The sequence below is a fragment of the Emys orbicularis genome, chromosome 2, assembly GCF_028017835.1.
Source record: "Emys orbicularis isolate rEmyOrb1 chromosome 2, rEmyOrb1.hap1, whole genome shotgun sequence".
Lineage (NCBI taxonomy): Eukaryota > Metazoa > Chordata > Testudines > Emydidae > Emys > Emys orbicularis.
The window spans coordinates 288,419,163-288,438,352 of NC_088684.1; the positions used below are offsets into that span (position 1 = coordinate 288,419,163).

Sequence of the window (19,190 nt, forward strand, 5' to 3'; positions counted from 1 at the left end):
ACGCAGAGTGCGCCACGCAAATGTGGATTTTGAAATAGGCTATTTGGTAGTCAGAATCAGCTTTCATTAGGAAAAAAGGGAATTCTAACTAGAGATGATAAGGCAGAGACAGCTATTGCTGGGGTAGCAAATTCTTCTATCTATACATGTATTGTCAGAGGTGAACCATATTTCTAATATTTATGAGGTACCGATTAATATGTCTTTAAGGATATGTGTATGCTGGAGTTGGCGGAGTGATTACAGCACATATAGCTATACCCAACCTCACTTTGATTTATCAAGTGCAGCTAAAGATAGCAGTGGTGATGAGACAGCATGGACTGCAGTACAGACTAGGAACACAAATACCCAGGGTACCAGGTAGGCCCGGGCTGAGTCCCGTGTCACTGCACTTTTTTAGCCGTGTGACCTAGATTAAATTTAGCGTGAGTACGCCTGCACGAATTGCACTCACACCTCTGATTACAGTTAGACATACCCTGAGTGTCATAGAAAAAACTAATGTAAAACATTAACATCAAATGAAGAACCAACTCTCCCAACCTATCCAAAATAAAGTAACCCTGCTTTCAAAGGCAGGGATCCCTGGCACAAGAATCAACCCCATAATCATGAGGAAGCCACCTTACCAGGTGAACAGGACTGATTCCTCATTGACCGAAAGAATGGGGATGGAAAGACATGAGACACAGTAAACCAAGAGAACAGGGGAGGGGCCCCAAAACCCTCAGGGATGAGTCTCTTGCAGGGCGTGTGATTTGAATCATCCAAGGCAGCCAGTGAATTATTCTGGCAGACCACTTCTGGGAGAGAGTTCCAAACAAACAGGGTGTGACATCGTGTTAGTTCCACAATTTTTGTTGTTTTGTTTCTTTATTTTTTCTCAATTCTTCCAGAAGAGCATATTTGTCCGTAGCTCCACCAGCTAGCCTCTCGTTCAGAACAGACTTTTTAAAATACACAGTGATCCACCGTGTTTTACATTGTGATGCCATGCTCCAGTTTGGACAAGGAGACAAGAAATGTCCTGAATTTTAGAAGGGACTGTCTCTGGTTCATCATATTACAGAATATGAGGGAAATATGATAGAAATCTTTCTCTATCAATGCAGTGAGAACAGAAATTAGCTACAATGGAGGGGGAAATTATTAAAACATTGCAAATCGATGACATCTGACATATCAATCAACTAAGAAATCAACTCAGGGGTGGCTCAAGCACTGGCTAAAGGAGCATTAAGAAATATGTAACAGTGTATTCTCTTCCAGATACAATGACGGTATATTTTTGAAGACAGTTTCTAACCTTTGTCCATATTCATAGAATCATAGAATATCAAGGTTGGAAGGGACCTCAGGAGGTCATCTAGTCCAACCCCCTGCTCAAAGCAGGACCAATCCCCAAATAAATCGTCCCAGCCAGGGCTTTGTCAAGCCTGATCTTAAAAACCTCTAAGGAAGGAGATTCTACCACCTCCCTAGGTAACCCAGTCCAGTGTTTCATCACCCTCCTAGTGAAAAAGTTTTTCCTAATATCCAACCTAGACCTCCCCACTGCAACTTGAGACCATTACTCCTCATTCTGCCATCTGCCACCACTGAGAACAGCCTAGATACATCCTCCTTGGAACCCCCTTTCAGGTAGTTGAAAGCAGCTATCAAATCCCCCCTCATTCTTCTCTTCTGCAGACTGAACAATCCCAGTTCCCTCAGCCTTTCCTCATAAATCATGTGCTCCAACCCCCTAATCATTTTTGTTGCCCTCCGCTGGACTCTTTCCAATTTCCCCACATCCTTCTTGTAGTGTGGGGCCCAAAACTGAACACACTACTCCAGATGAGGCCTCACCAATGCCGAATAGAGGGGAATGATCACGTCCCTCGATCTGCTGGCAATGCCCCTACTTATACAGCCCAAAATGCCGTTAGCCTTCTTGGCAAAAAGGGCACACTGTTGACTCATAGCACATTGTTGACTCATAAAGACATATGTAAATGTATTGTAGATGTCTGACACCACCATGAGGCTTAAATTCAGTTTTAGAGTTTGTTGCTTAGGAATCTCCTTTGGAGTCAGTAAAGGATTATTTTCTGACCGTGAGGACCAGGAACCTAATTTCATCGTGGAGGTCAATGGGAAATCTTCCTCCTTTTTCTGGGGCTAAATGTGGCCCAGAACATTTAAGAGGCTCAGGCTCCCATGTTTAATGGAGAAACAGAGTCTGATATTTGGTAGTTTACAAAAAGGAGAGCAAGAAAGATTCAGTGGTCAGGATGCTGTCCTTGTTCTTAAGAGACCAGGGTTGAATTCCCAGCTCCTCAGACTCCTTTAGGCAAGTCACAGACAGATTTTCAATAGTTTTGAAATGCCTAGTGGGATTTTCAAAAGTGCCTAAGCAGGTTAGATGCCTAAGTCCATCAATGAAATCAATGGGAGTTAGGTGCCAAAGCTCCTTAGGCACTTTTGAAAATCCTACTTGGTATCTCAAAACTATTGAAAGGTGCATCTTTAGGCACCTACTTACTTTTGAATATCTGGTTCTTCGTTTCACTGTCTCGCAATTCCCCATTTGTAAAATGGGAATAATAGCACAAAAAATAGATTTTTTGCTCTAACGTGACTTCTTCCAGCCCTGTTTATCTGGAGATTGTTCTCCTCTCCTCGTGTTTCTCATCCTTATTTGAAAGGATTTTATTTTCCCCTATTTTGTGTATGAGAAGGACTGTTGAAGTATGCAGAAATTCCCAAGAGAATTCTGGTTAACAGGCAAACTCTTTATGGGCAGAAACAAAAAAGGCCTTCAGGCATGTAAAACCTGAATAGCGAGATGGGTTGTTTTATTCAAGAGAGAGGCATATTTTTCTTCAGATGTGTCTGCCTAGGGTGGAAGCTGATTCTTGATCAGAAAAGGACAGGAGTCTTCATGGTTGAACTGTTTAAATTAACATCTTTCTCTACCGTACCTGCCTTTTCAAGGTGTTGACTGCTTCAAATCAAGCATTGGGTTTCAGATTTCTTCCAGCTACATGAATAAAATAATGGATTTTCTTATTGCTCCTTTACCTACTCCATCCACAGAATATAATTTTGGCACTGCCCACAAATACCTGAACAACTCAGATAGAATACAAGAACAGATGTGAAAAGGCTATGGGCACATTTTTTTTTAACCTGAGTTCTCTCATCTGTTAGTTCAAATGCCCCATGTCCGTCAGAGAGGGAAGAGTTTTCTCACTAAACATTATATTCCAGACAGACATACAACTTAGAAATCTGTTATTTAATGTTTGTTGGTTGATGTTTAGTGTTTTGAATTATTAGATCTTTTAATTCAAGCGCTGCACATGTTTTTTTACCTCATCTCTCAGGCTGGCAGTGCTCTAGACTAATATTGTCTAAAACTCAAAGAGGTCACCCTTAAAACCAGTGGAGAATGACTCCAAACTTCCCATAGGGAGGGGTGTATAATTTAATTGTTAGAGCAAGGGGCTAGGAGTCAGGACCCCTAGATTCTATTCTCAGGTCTGCCAGTTTCTCACTATACAACTTTTGGTCCTATAATCACTTAATCTCTCTGTGCGTCAGTTTAATTAGAATAATAGAATCATAGAAGAGTAGGGTTGGAAGAGACCTCAGGAGGTCATCTAGTCCAATCCCCTGCTCAAAGCAGGACCAACACCCACTAAATCATCCCAGCCAGGACTTTGTCAAGCCGGGCCTTAAAAACCTCTAAGGATGGAGATTCCACCACCTCCCTAGGTAACCCATTCCAGTGCTTCACCACCCTCCTAGTGAAATAGTGTTTCCTAATATCCAGCCTAGACCTCCCACACTGCAACTTGAGACCATTGTTCCTTGTTCTGTCATCGGCCACCACTGAGAACAGCCGAGCTCCATCCTCTTTGGAACCCCCCTTCAGGTAGTTGCAGGCTGCTATCAAATCTCCCCTCACTCTTCTTTTCTGCAGACTAAATAAGCCAAGTTCCCTCAGCCTCTCCTCATAAGTCATATGCCCCAGCCCCCTAATCTTTTTCATTGCCCTCTGCTGGACTCTTTCCAATTTGTCCACATCCTTTCTGTAGTGGGGGCCCCAAAACTGGACACAATACTCCAGGTATAACCTCACCAGTGTTGAATAGAGGGGAATAATCACTTTCCTCTATCTGCTGGCAATGCTCCTACTAATGCAGCCCAATATGCCATTAGTCTTCTTGGCAACAAGGGCACACTGCTGACTCATATCCAGCTTCTCGTCCATTGTAATCCCCAGGTCCTTTTCTGTAGAACTGCCAGTTAGCCGGTTGGTCCCCAGCCTGTAGCAGTGCATGGGATTCTTCCGTCCTAAGTGCAGAACTCTGCACTTGTCCTTGTTGAACCTCATCAGATTTCTTTTGGCCCAATCCTCCAATTTGTCTAGGTCACTCTGGACTCTATCCCTACCCTCCAGCATATCTACCTCTCCCCCTAGCTTAGTGTGATCTGCAAAATTGCTGAGGGTACAATCCATCCCATATCCAGATAATTAATGAAGATGTTGAATCAAACCGGCCCCAGGACAGACCCCTGGGGCACTCCGCTTGATACTGGCTGCCAACTAGACATCAAACCGTTGATCACTACCTGTTGAGCCCGACGATCTAGCCAGCTTTCTATCCACCTTATAGTCCATTCATCCAATCCATACTTCTTTAACTTGCTGGCAAGAATACTGTGGGAGACCATATCAAAAGCTTTGCTAAAGTCAAGGTATATCACATCCACCACTTTCCCCATAACCACAGAGCCAGTTATATCATCATAGAAGGCAGTCAGGTTGGTCAGGCATGACTTGCCCTTGGTGAATCCATATTGACTGTTCCTGATCAGCTTCCTCTCCTCCAAGTGCTTCAAAATGGATTCCTTGAGGACCTGCTCCATGATTTTTCCAGGGACTGAGGTGAGGCTGATTGGTCTGTAGATCCCCGGATTATCCTTCTTCCGTTTCTTAAAGTTGGGCACTATATTTGCCTTTTTCCAATCGTCCAATTCATCTGTAAAACTGGAATAATATTTCTTACCTATCTCATGGGGTATTGTGAGACTTAGCAAATAAATTTTTGTAAAGAGCTTAGAGATCTTTTGGTGAAAGGCGCTACACAAGTGCAATGCATTCTATTTACAGCACATGACAATTAGTAGATAAGGATTTTCAGGCTTGAGCGTCAAGCCAACAAAAGCTAAACCATTCAGAGTTAGTACTGAAATGAAATTTGAAGGCCTTTTTTGACTTATAAAGCATATTCAGCATATAAAACAATCATATCATAAATGTAGAGATGGAAAAGCTATATTAAGTCACCTGGTCAAACTCCCTGCCAGTGCACGATTATTCCCCAAGGGGCAGTTACTTGTATTTTGACAAATATAATTTTAAATGTGCCTACTGATGGAGTTTGTACTGCTTCCCCTAGAAGTTTAATCCATAGCCTATTACTGTAGATCTCACTGTCTAAAAGTATTTCCCACTATCCAGCCTAAATTGGCTCTTTCGTGATTTTTACCGCTTTACTCCTAGTTATAACCTTTTATATTATGCTAAATAATTCTCTGCTTCATTGCTTGACACCCTTTATCATGATCCCTCCACCCAGTCATTGCTTCACCAGGCTCCACATGCTAATTTATGTGAATTTTTCCTTGTAAGTTAGGGTTACGATACGTCCGGATTTTCCCAGACATGTCCAGCTTTTTGGTCCTCAAATCCCCGTCTGGGAGGAAAATCCAAAAAGCCGGACATGTCCGGGAAAATAGGGAGGGGTCGTGGGGCTTGGGTCCGGGCTGGAGCCGCTGGGGCCGGAGCCGGAGCTGCTGGGGCCGGCGGTGCTCGGCCGCTGGCCGGCGCCGCTCGGCCAGGGCCGGGGCCGGAGCCGGGCCAGAGTCACTCGGCCGGAACCGGGGCCAGAGCCGAGCTGGGCCGGAGCTGCTGGGACCGGGGCTGGGGGTGCTCGGCTGGGGCTGGGGCTGGGGCCGGAGCCTCTCGGCCGGGGCCGGTGCTCCGGGGCCCGAGCCGAGCTGATGTCGCTAGGGCCGGAGCCGGGGCCGGAGCCGCCGGGGTGGGCCGGAGCCGCTCGGCCAGGGGGGCCGGACTAGGCCGCGCCTCCTCGCCCCCCCCGCCATCACCCCAGCTTACCTGCTGCCTGCCTGTTTCAAGCAGGGGAGGGGGAGGAGCAGGGGGTAGAGCGATCAGGGGCGGGGGCGGAGTGTCCTCCTTTTGTTTTATTAAAATATGGTAACCCTATTGTAAGTGAATCGTGAAAAAACGAAGACCGCCCTTTAAAGTCAAACCCCCAGAATTAAAGATGTTCGTGTGTATCATGCATAGTGTACAAGGCATGCTCTACCAACAGTGCAAAGAGAATGTCCTATGTGAGGCAACTATACTCATTGATTTTAGTCATTTAGTCTCGGATTCTCAAAGGTATTTAAGTGCTAAACTCCCATTGACTTCAATGGGATTTAGGTGCCTAAATACATTTGAGGAGCTGGGCCTTTGTACATACCAAACCTGCTGTGAACCTGTGCACACTGAAAGAGATGTTCACCGTTACAGGGCTGCCTCACTAATAGTGTCAATTTTTGCTTGTTTCTCATATGTCCAAAAACAACAGGTGTCTGCAGCCTTCAGACGCTCATAGGACCAAATGCCTGACTCTGGCTATTGTAGATATTTTATGGCGTGCAGGGGGCAATGAAAAAGCTGTGGTTGCACTGTAAGTGAGAGGAACATTTTTAATTATCATGTAAGATTCTCATGTGTTTATAAAATGATTGTTTCTGTTTATACACCTAAGTAGCTATCACTATGTATGAAGGACAGTATCTATCCGTATAGTCTGAAAGGGTTTATTGCTAATGGGCACATGCTCGCTGCAGTTACCTGTCCTAATAGTCAGAGAAATCTCAGGGTGAATTCCTGGCCCCATTGAATTCAATGGGACAGTTTTTGATGAAAATTCCTTCCTATTAATCTGGAAGTAGAACTTTCCCAAAGCAGCTCACTGACTATTGTAATTATATTTTTAAATTTTTTCAAACTACAATGGGTATCTCAGAAGAGACTTTGAATGTCTGTTCTACTTTGTTATAATATTATTATTCTTATATTTTGTTGCAGTGAAAAATTTCAGTAACTTCTTCAATCTATACCTTTCTTCTTTCTAGATACAGAAACATGAACTGATCAATTGCAAACAAATCTAAAGGCTATCAGAGCTCAGATAAAGTAATATTAAAAGCCAAAGGTCTTTTATTTAACATCACTTTTTTTTTGGTTTAGTCTTCCAATTCATTACAGCCCATGGATTTCTCTTTGTTGTGTTGTTGGTTCTTCTAAAGTGAACTGCTGTTTCATTTAATTCTCCTCTTTAGGTCTTCAGGAAGGCAGCAGTTCACTCCAGCAGGAAAATACAAAGCAGATGGAATCTTCGAAACAGTAAGGTTTTATATGTAATCTTCCTGTAATATATTTTGTAACTTCACTTATATAAGTGCAATGGGCCTGATTCTCCCCTGTCTCACCAAGGTTTAACTCTACTGACACCACTGTAATTACTCTAATTTACTCCAGTGTCAGAAGAGAATCAAAGAGGAAGGGACATAATTGGCTCCCAAACTGCCGCACCCTTTAATGGGAATTGGGCTTTCTGACATCCTCCTTCTTCCTTTCCTTTCATTCCCTCTTCTCTCCCAGGCCCCAAATAATAGCAATTTTCCCTCTAGTTACTGGAAATGGATCCTTCCATAGCTCCTCACAACACGGTTAGAGAAAGAAACCCTGATTTTCCCTTCTTGTCCTTCCTACAATATTCCTTGCCCTTTGTTTTTTTGATTAATAAATAATAATTAATTGTAAACTAAATACTGTCCACTTATACATTTTTTCCATCTGAAGATCTCAAATTGCTTTAATAATCCAATAAAGCAATAATGAATTAAGCCTTACAAATAATACCTCAGTGAATTAGGGAAATACCTTTATCCCCAAAAACTGAGACAGAATGGGAAGAAGGGCTTTCCCACAATCACACCGGAAGCCCATGGCAAAGCCAGAAATATAACCATCTCTCCTGACCCTGAGTCCCATGTTTTGGCCTCAAGACTATTACTCCCCTCAAAATCAATGGGTGTAAATCAGTGATAAAGAACAGACACTGTTGAAATAATAGAATTGTAGGACTGGAAGGGATCTTGAGAGGTCATCTAGTCCAGTCCGCTGCACTCATGGCAGGACTAAGTATTATCTAGACAATCCCTGACAGGTGTTTGTCTAACCTGCTCTTAAAAATCTCCAATGATTTGGTACTCCTAAGCTGGTTCCAAGAATTGCCCTTCCTCCCACAGATCATTCTTAAATTAATAACGAACTTCCATGCAATAAATTTCACATATCAGGAACTAACATTTTAAAAGAGCTCTCAGAATATATGAATTTTATAGCTAAAATAGTATTTAAAATATATTATTTTGGTAAGTGTTGTTGTAGTCACGTTGGTCCCAGGATATGAGCGAGACAAGTAGGTAAGATAATACCCCACCATATATTACCTCACCAATGTTGTCGCTCGCATTTTAGTAACTTTGCTGAAAAAAGTGAGCGTATTGGGTTTCAATGGATTTCCATGGGTTTCAATGGATCCGATCCAATTTACACCAGCTGAGGATCTGGCCAAACATTCAGATTTTCGTTACTTAAATAATTCAGGCTTGATTTATACCAGCTTATTGTTATCTATTTTAATTGCATTATTTTACATTTTGTTCCAGCTAATACTACATAGTGTCACAAAATATGAAGATCTGACCATTTTTCTTCAGCAGAATATTCATCAGGTATGGTGCATGGAGAGGTAATTAAACTTGTCATTGTTCAGCTGTTATTTTTTCAGTATTTAACGTTTCGTAGAAAACTGTATAAACAACGGTTTGGGTATGACGCTGATGCGTCCCATGTTTGAAAAAGATGAAGGACCAAATTCAGACCATAACGTAAATGGGAGTGAGTCTTATTGACCTCAGTTGGAGGTGCATCTCCTTATGCGAGGGCTGAAAAGCATATTCAATAAACAAACACATGTAAATACAGTGAAACTTTTTTTCCTTCCAGTTTGAAACTGGTCCATTTGGGTGCATTCTTCTTACCCTGTCGGTTATCTTTACAAGATCTATCGACCTGTGAGTATTTTTATATTCCTCTTTCATAAACTTCAGAGTTGCCTTAGCCATGTGAAAGGTGTAACACAGGCAGGGAGTGGTCATCCTTCAAAACTTTCTAGTTTCCACAGACAGTCCCTTGGCCCACTTAATAATATGAGTTCAGCATTTACAGCATTCTAGGTGTTGTCTCTTACAAGTATAGGGAATACTGCTGATATTGACTGACTCCTATGTTTGGCTTTATCAAAAGCTCAATAAATCAGTAAAAGGCTTTCTGTTAGTTTTAGATCAGGCTCCTAATCTATAACTGGTGAGTTTTTAAGGGCGTCCACTGTGGAAAGTGTTCTAGTAGAAAGATGCTGAACCCAGTCCTTTGGACCACATGGAGCCTGGTTTGTGTGACTGCAGTGAGGTACACAATACATCCAGCCAGCAGGTGAAGTGCACTGTGCCAATTGGGTTAGTCTTCTCTAGTGTCTCTCTGCCACATAACAAATACAACCAAAACAACAGACCATTTTGTTCCTGGCTCTCCAATTCTAGCAGATTTTCTGATAGCCTGAGCACTTTTACTTCATTTCAGTTTTGGATGGTGATTCCGTTTTATATGGTCAGATGTCACTCAGGAAGCAATGATCGCTAAGTGAGTCAGTTGTTTAGTGTAATATACATGCCGGCTCTAATTTAGAAGCATTCTTTAAGATAGCCTGTTTTACATTCCATTGAGGGTCACCAGCATGTGAGACAATGGGTGAGATGTTGATTTGCACTTAATAGAGTTCACTGCCATCTGTCTCAGGACGAATCAGCGAACTCTATACCACAATGTCAAAGCACACCCTGCAAAAGCCTTTAAGAATCATACCCAAGCGAAAGAGAAGTGTCGATACATCCATTGTATATCCATCTCTCAACAATAACTCTCATGAAGAAACCATTTGTGTTTACAGAAGATTATGCATGAGGATTATCAAAGCGCTTTGCTGCAGTTAGGATTTTCTTCCTCTCACCCCTATATTGTGTTGAAAAGAAATCACAATTTGGAACTGAGTTTTATATATATAGTCAGTTGCTAATCCACTGAGTTGTCTTCCAGGATTCACAGGTTTTTTTTTAAATTGATTTCACATTAACATTGCACTATGTTTCCCTTGCCATTATTCAGAGCTGGCACCCAAGCAGTTCATAGAATATCAGGGTTGGAGGGGACTTTAGGAGGTTATCTAATCCAACCCTCTGCTCAAAGCAGGACCAATCCCTACATGGTTTTTTGTCCCAGATCCCTAAATGGCCCCCTCAAGGATTGAACTCCTAGCCCTGGGTTTAGTAGGCTAATGCTCAAACCACTGAGCTATCCCTTCCCCAGTTAGTTTAATATTAATAATATCTGTATTTAATAATATAAGTAGCGTTATCTTCATTTTATTGGCTGGGGAACTGAGGCCCAAAGAGATGTGGTGGCTTTTCTTAGGCCACACAGGCATGAGATTTTAAAAGATATTTGGGTGCCAAGTAGGTTTTTCATAAGCACCTAGATGCCTAACTCCCATTGATTTCAGTCCATGAACCAGCCATTCACTAGTACCTATTTCTAAATGATACAAGCAGTGAGGTTATATCTCCTGTTATTTTTGAAATCCTAACAGAAGGATTATGCCATGTCGACTTATCTGTAATTGATTTCAGTGGGAGTTAGGTGCCTAGACACTTTTGAAAAATCCCACTTGGCACTGATCTGCATTTTCAAGTGTCTAAATACCTTTATAAATCTGATCTACAGTTGCAGTGCTGGTACAAACTCCAGCTCTCTTAAATGCCAGATCAAGCACTGTCCCACTGGACCACCTTCAGAAACTGTGCTGCTTTCCTGGCCTTGAGTGAGGTATTGAAAGTAAATAGTACCAAAACCTCTCTTTTGTTTATAAGAAACAGAAATTTAACACTAACGACAGTGAAATGTGGACTCAAACCTCTGCACAGCCTTTAAATAGCAAACTAAACCTTCTTATGTATATTTCAATGACAGATGAGTGGAGATGTCATAATCATAGGTTAGGATTTGAAAAATAACAGGAGATATGACCTCACTATTCATATCTTTCAGAAATATGTGCCATTTAGTGGCTGGTGCACAGATGTAGTGAGTGGTTGTTATTTACATAACTGGCATAGTTCTGGGTGAGAATTCAAAGGCCAGGGAGAACTGTTATACTCACGGCTGTCCCTAGGGTGGTGTGGGGCCTGGGACAAATCAGCCTATATGGGCCCCCCTTGGGGCAGGGGGTGCACTGGGTCTCCCATGGGGGCACTGGATGGGGCACGGGGCGCACTGATGGGGGCAATGGGGCTCCAGCTGCTCCACGGGCGTGGGCCGAGGAAGTTTACCTGGCGCAAAGCGCATCCACTGGTGGTCGGGGGTGCCCTTCCGCTGGGTGACAGTGCTGCCTCCTGCCCAGCCTTGGCTGGGATCCCCACACTCCTTGGCCTCAGCATTCGAATAATGGCGGTACCAGGGTGGCCGCACGGGGCCGGGGAGCTGCGTGCGTAGCAACCTCCTGCCAGCACTGCCCCGGGGCCCGGCAGGGGCCCAAGAGCCCAGGGAGGAGACAGGGACCGCGTGATCTGTGCGCAGGTGCCACAGGGGAACCCAGCTGTCTGGGGGGGAGGCAGGGCCAGACAAACCACACTGCCTCCTGCTCGCTGGCTGCCTCTGTCTGCTCTGCTCACTGCTCAAGGCAGACAGCTGGTGTCCTCACCCCATCTGGCACTAAGATGTCGAAGTGCGGGGCCCACCAAAGCACGTTGCCCGGAGCGGTTGCCCTGATTTGCCTTACCCAAGGGATGGCTCTGGTTATAGTTAAGGGGGTCTTGTCCAGCAGTAGAGCTGATCAGGAATTTTCTGTTAAAATATTTTTTTCCACAGAAAATGAAATTGCCACAAAATTAAAACTTTCCATGCAAAAATTTCAATTTTGCCAACATTTTTCAATTTTACATTGAGAAAATCAAAACAAAATATGTCAGCCCAAATCAAAATATTTTGGTTCCTCTAACTGAATCAAATGTTTCATTTCAGGTCAGTTTGATATTAAATTGTGTCTGAGTGGTCATGATGCCTCATGGAAGTTGTAGGTTGGGTGCCTCATTCCACACTTCTCTATAGGCTACAGTCCTTGGCTGGACTACTGATCTCCGAGAGTGGACTACAGTCTCTCCTCTGGTTGAACCGATGCAGGAGCCCAGCCCTTGGTAGAGAATGGGGGCACGAGGCATTCGAACTACAACTCCCACGAGGCTCTGCTCAGCTCAGAGTTACATAGGTGAGTGTCAAACCAGATGAAATAAAATGTTTGAATTCAGTTCATAAATTCACTCAGAAATAAAAATGTTGGAACTTTCTGTTCCACCGAAAATTTGAAAGTTTTGACTTTTCACCACAATTCAGGGTGAAAACAAATTATGGAATTTCCCACAGGATAGAAATTCCAATTTTTGACCAGCTCTATCCAGCAGTCATTGTAAGTCAGTAAGATCATGGGCATTTTTTTTAGTAGATCTACACAAGTAAGAAAGGTGAAGGGTTGTGCTTTCATGCTGCTCTCTATATTTTGCTTATGATTTTATCATACCGCATGCTCACATAACCCTCAGCTGTGGAACTGATAACAAATGGAAAGAGGCAAGAGAGAATTCCTAAGTGAGTTCCTCATGATTTGTTGTTGCCTCTGGTTTGGGAAGCAATGCTAGTTGCTAACGATTGTAACTGCATTTTGACTGCTAGTGGTGAAAAAAATCAGAAATAATTGCAGTCTTACATTAGATGCTGTTGCATCTCTTCAAACTTCCTCCTCAAACATCTTACTCATCCATGCAATGTTAGGCATAATCTGTTGCTCTATTAGGACCTTGCTGGCACTGATCCATCCATCCAGAGGCCTACTTTAAAGTCCTGCATCCCACCAGAATGGTCCTGCGGTGGGCCCCCATTGTAGCAACATAAAATCTTCTTGGCCTCTCTTCTCTCCCTCCTCTGTTATACATGAGACCATCAGTTCTACAACCAATTGCCAAACTGAGGCCCGATTGACCATTTGAATACGTTACCTCAGATTCCTGTATGCAAGCACAGTGCATTGCCACCTTGAAACTATCTTATCATCCCCTCAAGACTAAATACAATATTGGCTGCATCACACACACTGTCAGTGTGTTACTCACAAACTTCAGGAACTTATTTGGCCAGCGTGGACCATGGGCATTTCACTGCTTAATAGTAGCTCATTGCAACTAGATTTGTGCACACAGGAGTGCTTATTTGAACCTTTTAACTTTTACCTCTTAAGTGTTTCTTGTGAATGAAGAAAACAGTTGTTTGATCTCTGAAAAACCACCAAGAAGTTAGGGGTCAAGATGAGGCTGTATAGGTCATTAAAGGTGACTTATTATAAACCCAGCAAAATGTGAGTCAACCTGTATCTCCTTATTGCGATCCCCAATCTCTAGTAACTGCGTCTTTGTAGTCTTTTCTCTTCCACAAATGTGGCCAGCTCCTTCTTGAATCGACTTATGTAGTTCTTCTTCAAGTGCTCACACATGTCCATTCTGCTGTATGTCTGTGTTCGCCTCGTGCACAGTTATTCGAGAACTTTTTCCCTCAGTGGTACCCATCAGGTCAGCTCAAGCTCCCTCTATTGCCTTATGCCGCTGTGCACTGGTATAAGAGGATGGAGCTGCCCACTGACCCTTCTCAGTTCCTTCTTACTGCCAGCGATGGTTGTTGGAGTGATCTTAGACTACTTATCACAAGTGCTTCTCTCACTCCTTTGTGTTAGGAATTAGTTAGTTAAGATAAGTTAGTTTTAGCTAGTTTTTTTACTGATAGGTTTAGTCTTAGGTCTTTTGGACTACATTTTTCATTCTTTAGTACAGGGCTGGGTGCCAGAATGATGCCACGCTCACCAGGGTATACGTCCTGCCACACTTGTGCTAAATCCATGCTGGCCAGTGACCCATGCCTGGTGTTTGGGAAAATCAAATATCAGCGACAGGTGTCACATCGTCAAGGGGTTTGAACCCCACTCAAAGGACAGAGCGGCCAGGCTCAAGGGTCTGCTCATGGAGGCAGCACTTCAGGCACCATTGGACTCATTTCACACAGAGAGAGCACCGAGTGCGGAGCACACCAGAGATGTCTGTGGTTCCTTGGTCCCTTTTGTTGGTACCAAAGGAAAGGCTTAGACCTTCCTCAGGCGTCGTACCATACTTGATTGTGTCGGTGCCTAAGCCTAGTAAAGGCAGAGACTCTAGTCTAGGAAACATGGTGGGAAAAGTCTTTTGCTTGAGCAATCTTCAGCTAAAACGAAGGGATCGCTGGCGCTGAGGCAATGTATTCACTGATGTGTGATAAATGATTAAATATAAAATAACCACAAAAGTGACATTCATGCTACTCCACTTGTTAACTCTCTCAATTCAGCGGATGTCTGAGGGCTTGTCTACACTACCGTGCGGGGTCGATCTAAGATACGCAACTTTGGCTATGTGAATAGCGTAGCTGAAGTCGACGTACTTAGATCTACTTACTGCAGTGTCTTTACTGCGGTAAGTCGATAGCTGATGCTCTCCCGTCGATTCCACTTGCACTCCTCGTTCTGGTGGAGTACCGGAGTCAATGGGAGAGCGCTCAGTGGTCGATTTATCGCATCTATACCAGACGTGATAAATCAACCTCCACTTGATCGATCGCTGCCTGCCGATCCGGCGGGTAGTGTAGACAAGCCCTGAGCTGCAGATGGAACAATGTGTCCTCCACCCTTGACCTGTTCCCTTTTACTGACACCATTTCCCATCCCTGAGCCAAACTCTAATCTATAGTTCCCTTAAAACATACTTGCTCTCCTTTTATAAACTGCTGGTGCTGTGCAGGAGGATAGAGAAAGCTTTCCTGAACTAACAATATGTCCAATGGCATAATTGGTCTCAGGGTCAAGTAGCATGTCCAGTAACATGGGGGACTGAGCATGTAAATTGATGTAAATTGTTCATTGGCCATTTTAACAGGAAAACTGGTTTCCAATAAGCAATTCCCCCACATCCTCAGAAAAACGTTGTCCCAGGACAAGAGGGAAATTGTGTGAGAGAGGGAAATCATGCTGAGAGAGAATTCAATGTTGAACATAAGAACATAAGAACAGCCATACTGGGTCAGACGAAAGGTCCATCAAGCCCAGTATCCTGTCCTCTGACAGTGGCCAATGGCAGGTGCCCCAAAGGGAACAAACAGACAGGTTATCATCAAGTGATCCATGCCCTGTCACCCAATCCCAGCTTCTGGCAAACAGAGGCTAGGGGCACCATTCCTGCCCATCCTGGCTAATACCCATTGATGGACCTATCTTCCATGAATCTATTTAGCTCCCTTTTGAACCCCGTTATAGTATTGGCCTTCACAACACCCTCTGGCAAGGAGTTCCAGAGGTTGACAGTGCGTTGTGTGAAAAAATACTTTCTTGTGTTTGTTTTAAGCCTGCTACCTATTAATTTCATTTTGGTGGCCCCTTGTTCTTGTATTATGAGAAGGAGTAAATAACACTTCCTTATTTACTTTCTCTATACCACTCATGATTTTATAGACCTCTATCATATCCCCCCTTAGTTGCCTCTTTTCCAAGCTGAAAAGTCCCAATCTTATTAATCTCTCCTCATATGGAAGCTGTTCTATACCCCTAATCATATTTGTTGCCCTTTTCTGAACCTTTTCCAATTCAAATATATCTTTTTTGAGATGGGGCGACCACATCTGCATGCAGTATTCAAGGTGTGGGCATACCATGGATTTATATAAAGGCAATATGATATTTTCTGTCTTATCATCTATCCCTTTCTTGATCACTCCCAACATTCTGTTAGCTTTTTTGACTGACGCTGCACATTGAGTGGATGATTTCAGAGAACTATCCACAATGACTCCAAGATCTCTTTCTTGAGTGGTAACAGCTAAGTTAGACCCCATCACTGTATATGTATAGTTAGAATTATGTTTTCCAATGTGAATTACTTTGCATTTATCAACATTAAATTTCATCTGCCATTTTGTTGCCCAATCACCAAGTTTTGTGAAATCCTTTTGTAGCTCTTCGCAGTCTGCCTGGGACTTAACTATCTTGAGTAGTTTTATATCATCTGCAAATTTTGCCACCTCACTGTTTACCCCCTTTTCCAGATCGTTTATGAATATGTTAAATAGGACTGGGCCCAGTACAGATCCCTGGGGGACACCACTATTTAACTCTCTCCATTCTGAAAACTGACCATTTATTCTTACCCTTTGTTTCCTATCTTTTAACCAGTTACCGATCCATGAGCGAACCTTCCCTCTTATCCCATGACTGCTTATTTTGCTTAAGAGCCTTTGGTGAGGGACCTTGTCAAAGGCTTTCTGAAAATCTAAATACATTATATCCACTGGATCTCCTTTGTCCTCATGTTTGTTGACCCCCTCAAAGAATTCTAGTAGATTAGTGAGGCATGATTTCCCTTTACAAAAACCATGTTGACTATTTCCCAACAAATTATGTTCATCTATGTGTTTGACAATTTTGTTCTTTACAATAGTTGAGATTTTTGTTATATAAAAACTTGTGCCATCATGTAATCTACTGCCCATTTCCTTGCGGCCGTAACAGAGAGAGCAGGAGGGGGAAATAGCTGTCATTTACCTCCAGTGCAAAAATAAGCAAATTGGACCTATTTGAAATGCCCACGTTCCACAGTCTAAGCTCTATTTTGTGGTTTTAAACCAATGAGAAAGCATGGAGCTAGGGGCAATCAAGAGGTGCCACATAGATTTGTGACTCAATAGACATTAGTAAAAGTTTAAACTAGAATTCAGCTTCAGTAACAGGGACAGAGATCAAGTCTGAAGTAGCAACTAGAGAAAATGTCGTGATATTCCATTCAAGAAAATAACTGGGAAGGTCATGATTTTCCACTAGAGAAAATAAAGGGAGGGTCACATTTTGGCTGCTCCTACTCTGGTGCAGGTAAAGATTGTTCCCCACCCAAACCCCACAATGCTGCTTCGTCCATCACAGTAGTGTGAACCTGAGCTAAAGTCTGTGAAGGGTCCCACACTGATGAGCATCGGAGCTAGATAGAGGGATATGATTGTCTAAAAATACATATTTACATGGCATAAATCAGCTTCAAAATGACGCATTGTTCTGTGGGGTCATCTTCCATGTGCTTCTATGAAGAATTTTTCTCCTTTAAAAAGTACTGTAAAGAGAAAGCACAGCAAAAAGATAGAAACTAACACACCAACTGCTCTAGTTCTGCTAAGGTTGGGAGAAAATGTATAGCAAACACAACTTAAAATCAAGTGCTGAGGCTGCCTTTAACTGTTGTGTCTAGATGATGACAGTCTCAGAGCAGTTTCTCTTTGGTTATGGAAAGCAGATGCTTTGCATTTCCATGGCACCTTTCATCCCTCAGGGTCTTGAAACTATTTGCAAAATCCATATGCAGAGCCTCACTGAAATGCAGTCACCCCTCTAGAATTCTAGTTACTGCTCCCCTGTAACTGTAAATGGAATTCCCCCCACGTCCCAGTCAAATCCGAAAAATTCAAACCCAACTTTTTTCAATTTCAAAAGCAACAAGTTCCATTAAAAAAAAAAAAAGAACAAGGAAACAACAACTAACTCAGAATATGTTGAAAATGAAACCTTGGGCTTTTATGAAACAGAACAGAGTCGAAAACGCTCTCAAATTTACCAGAGTTTCAGCTGATTTTCCCTCCCTTCAAGCTTTGATCAGTTATATTTGCTAAGCTTAAGTATCAACATCAATGTGGACAAATAGGTCGGTCTTGGTTTAGTATCTTTGTTTACTGTGTCAGGCTTTGATACAGAAGAACTTGACATGGTAAATACAGAAAACTATCAATATACTTTGGAAAAATGAAGGCCTGAGTTGAACCTGCCTGGATCTGAATCAGTACCTACATGGAGTAAGTTGAATTAAATCAGAATACATTATATACTGTATAAAAACCTGACTGTCTTGTAATGGAACTACTCACATGCTTAAAGTTAAACACGTATTTGCTGAGCCAGGGCCCAAACAAGAAAAAACGGTGAGTTAAGAACAACACTGTGTCCTTGCTTTTATTGAGTCGCATCATAACCTTCACAGTTTTTAAACATAGGTTTTTTCTGCCCTTTTTAAAACATCTGTTACCTTTGTAAAAGGACTTTCATACTGTGCAAATGTGAAACAAAATAGACCATTAATACAAAAAGCCATTCATCCGTCCTGTCATTCCTCATAGCTCCTTTATAATTATTTGAGATCTTTACATTCAAAGAGGAGTTTTTCTCCTTCTTAGCTCAAATTCTATTTCTGTAGTGGACTCCTAATTGTGTGTTTGTTAATGTAACAGTGTTGCCGTGAAAATGGGTGTGATGTCATCAGTTTACTACTACAGCTTTACCACAGGATTACGGAACCAGCACTAATTTAAACACACAAGTTTATTTTTTATAGCTAACAGAAGGAAAATCTAAGCTAAATAATGAACAGTTTTATGCTTGTTTTGCTATGTCAGCATTTTCCCCAGTAGTAAATGTATGCCTGGTTTTTGGATTTAGTGTGCAATTCTCAGCTGTTTTCCATTAAAGACAGGGCATGGATTTTCCTTTGAGCTTGCAGGTTCTTGCAATCAACAGATTGAGAACATAAACCGTTATGGAGCATTGTTTTTTTAACATGAGTGTAACTCATCTGATGTCCATCTGATTAAGTATTTCAAACCGTAGTATCCAGGATTCAAGTATTTTTGTTTCTTTACATTTTTTGAACTTGTATGTGTGCATTCTTAAAAACTGGATAGAACCTGGATACATCTCACTAGAAATCCCCATTCCCACTACAGTTTCAGTTAAATATGTTTTTTTTTTCTTTACTTTTCCTAAACTCTTGTGTGATTTGTTTGT

General features: G+C 42.4%; 1 protein-coding gene across 1 annotated transcript in view; it reads left to right on the forward strand.

Moving 5' to 3' along the window:
- The window catches only part of MINDY4 (MINDY lysine 48 deubiquitinase 4), a 91,065-nt gene that overhangs the window by 43,039 nt on the left and 28,836 nt on the right, over window positions 1–19,190 (forward strand). Inside the window, exons 10-13 of the mRNA XM_065399836.1 lie at window positions 6,651–6,752; window positions 7,411–7,474; window positions 8,806–8,871; window positions 9,146–9,213. Of these exons, the coding sequence (XP_065255908.1) occupies window positions 6,651–6,752; window positions 7,411–7,474; window positions 8,806–8,871; window positions 9,146–9,213 (300 nt within the window). The remainder of the gene's footprint in view (window positions 1–6,650; window positions 6,753–7,410; window positions 7,475–8,805; window positions 8,872–9,145; window positions 9,214–19,190) is intronic.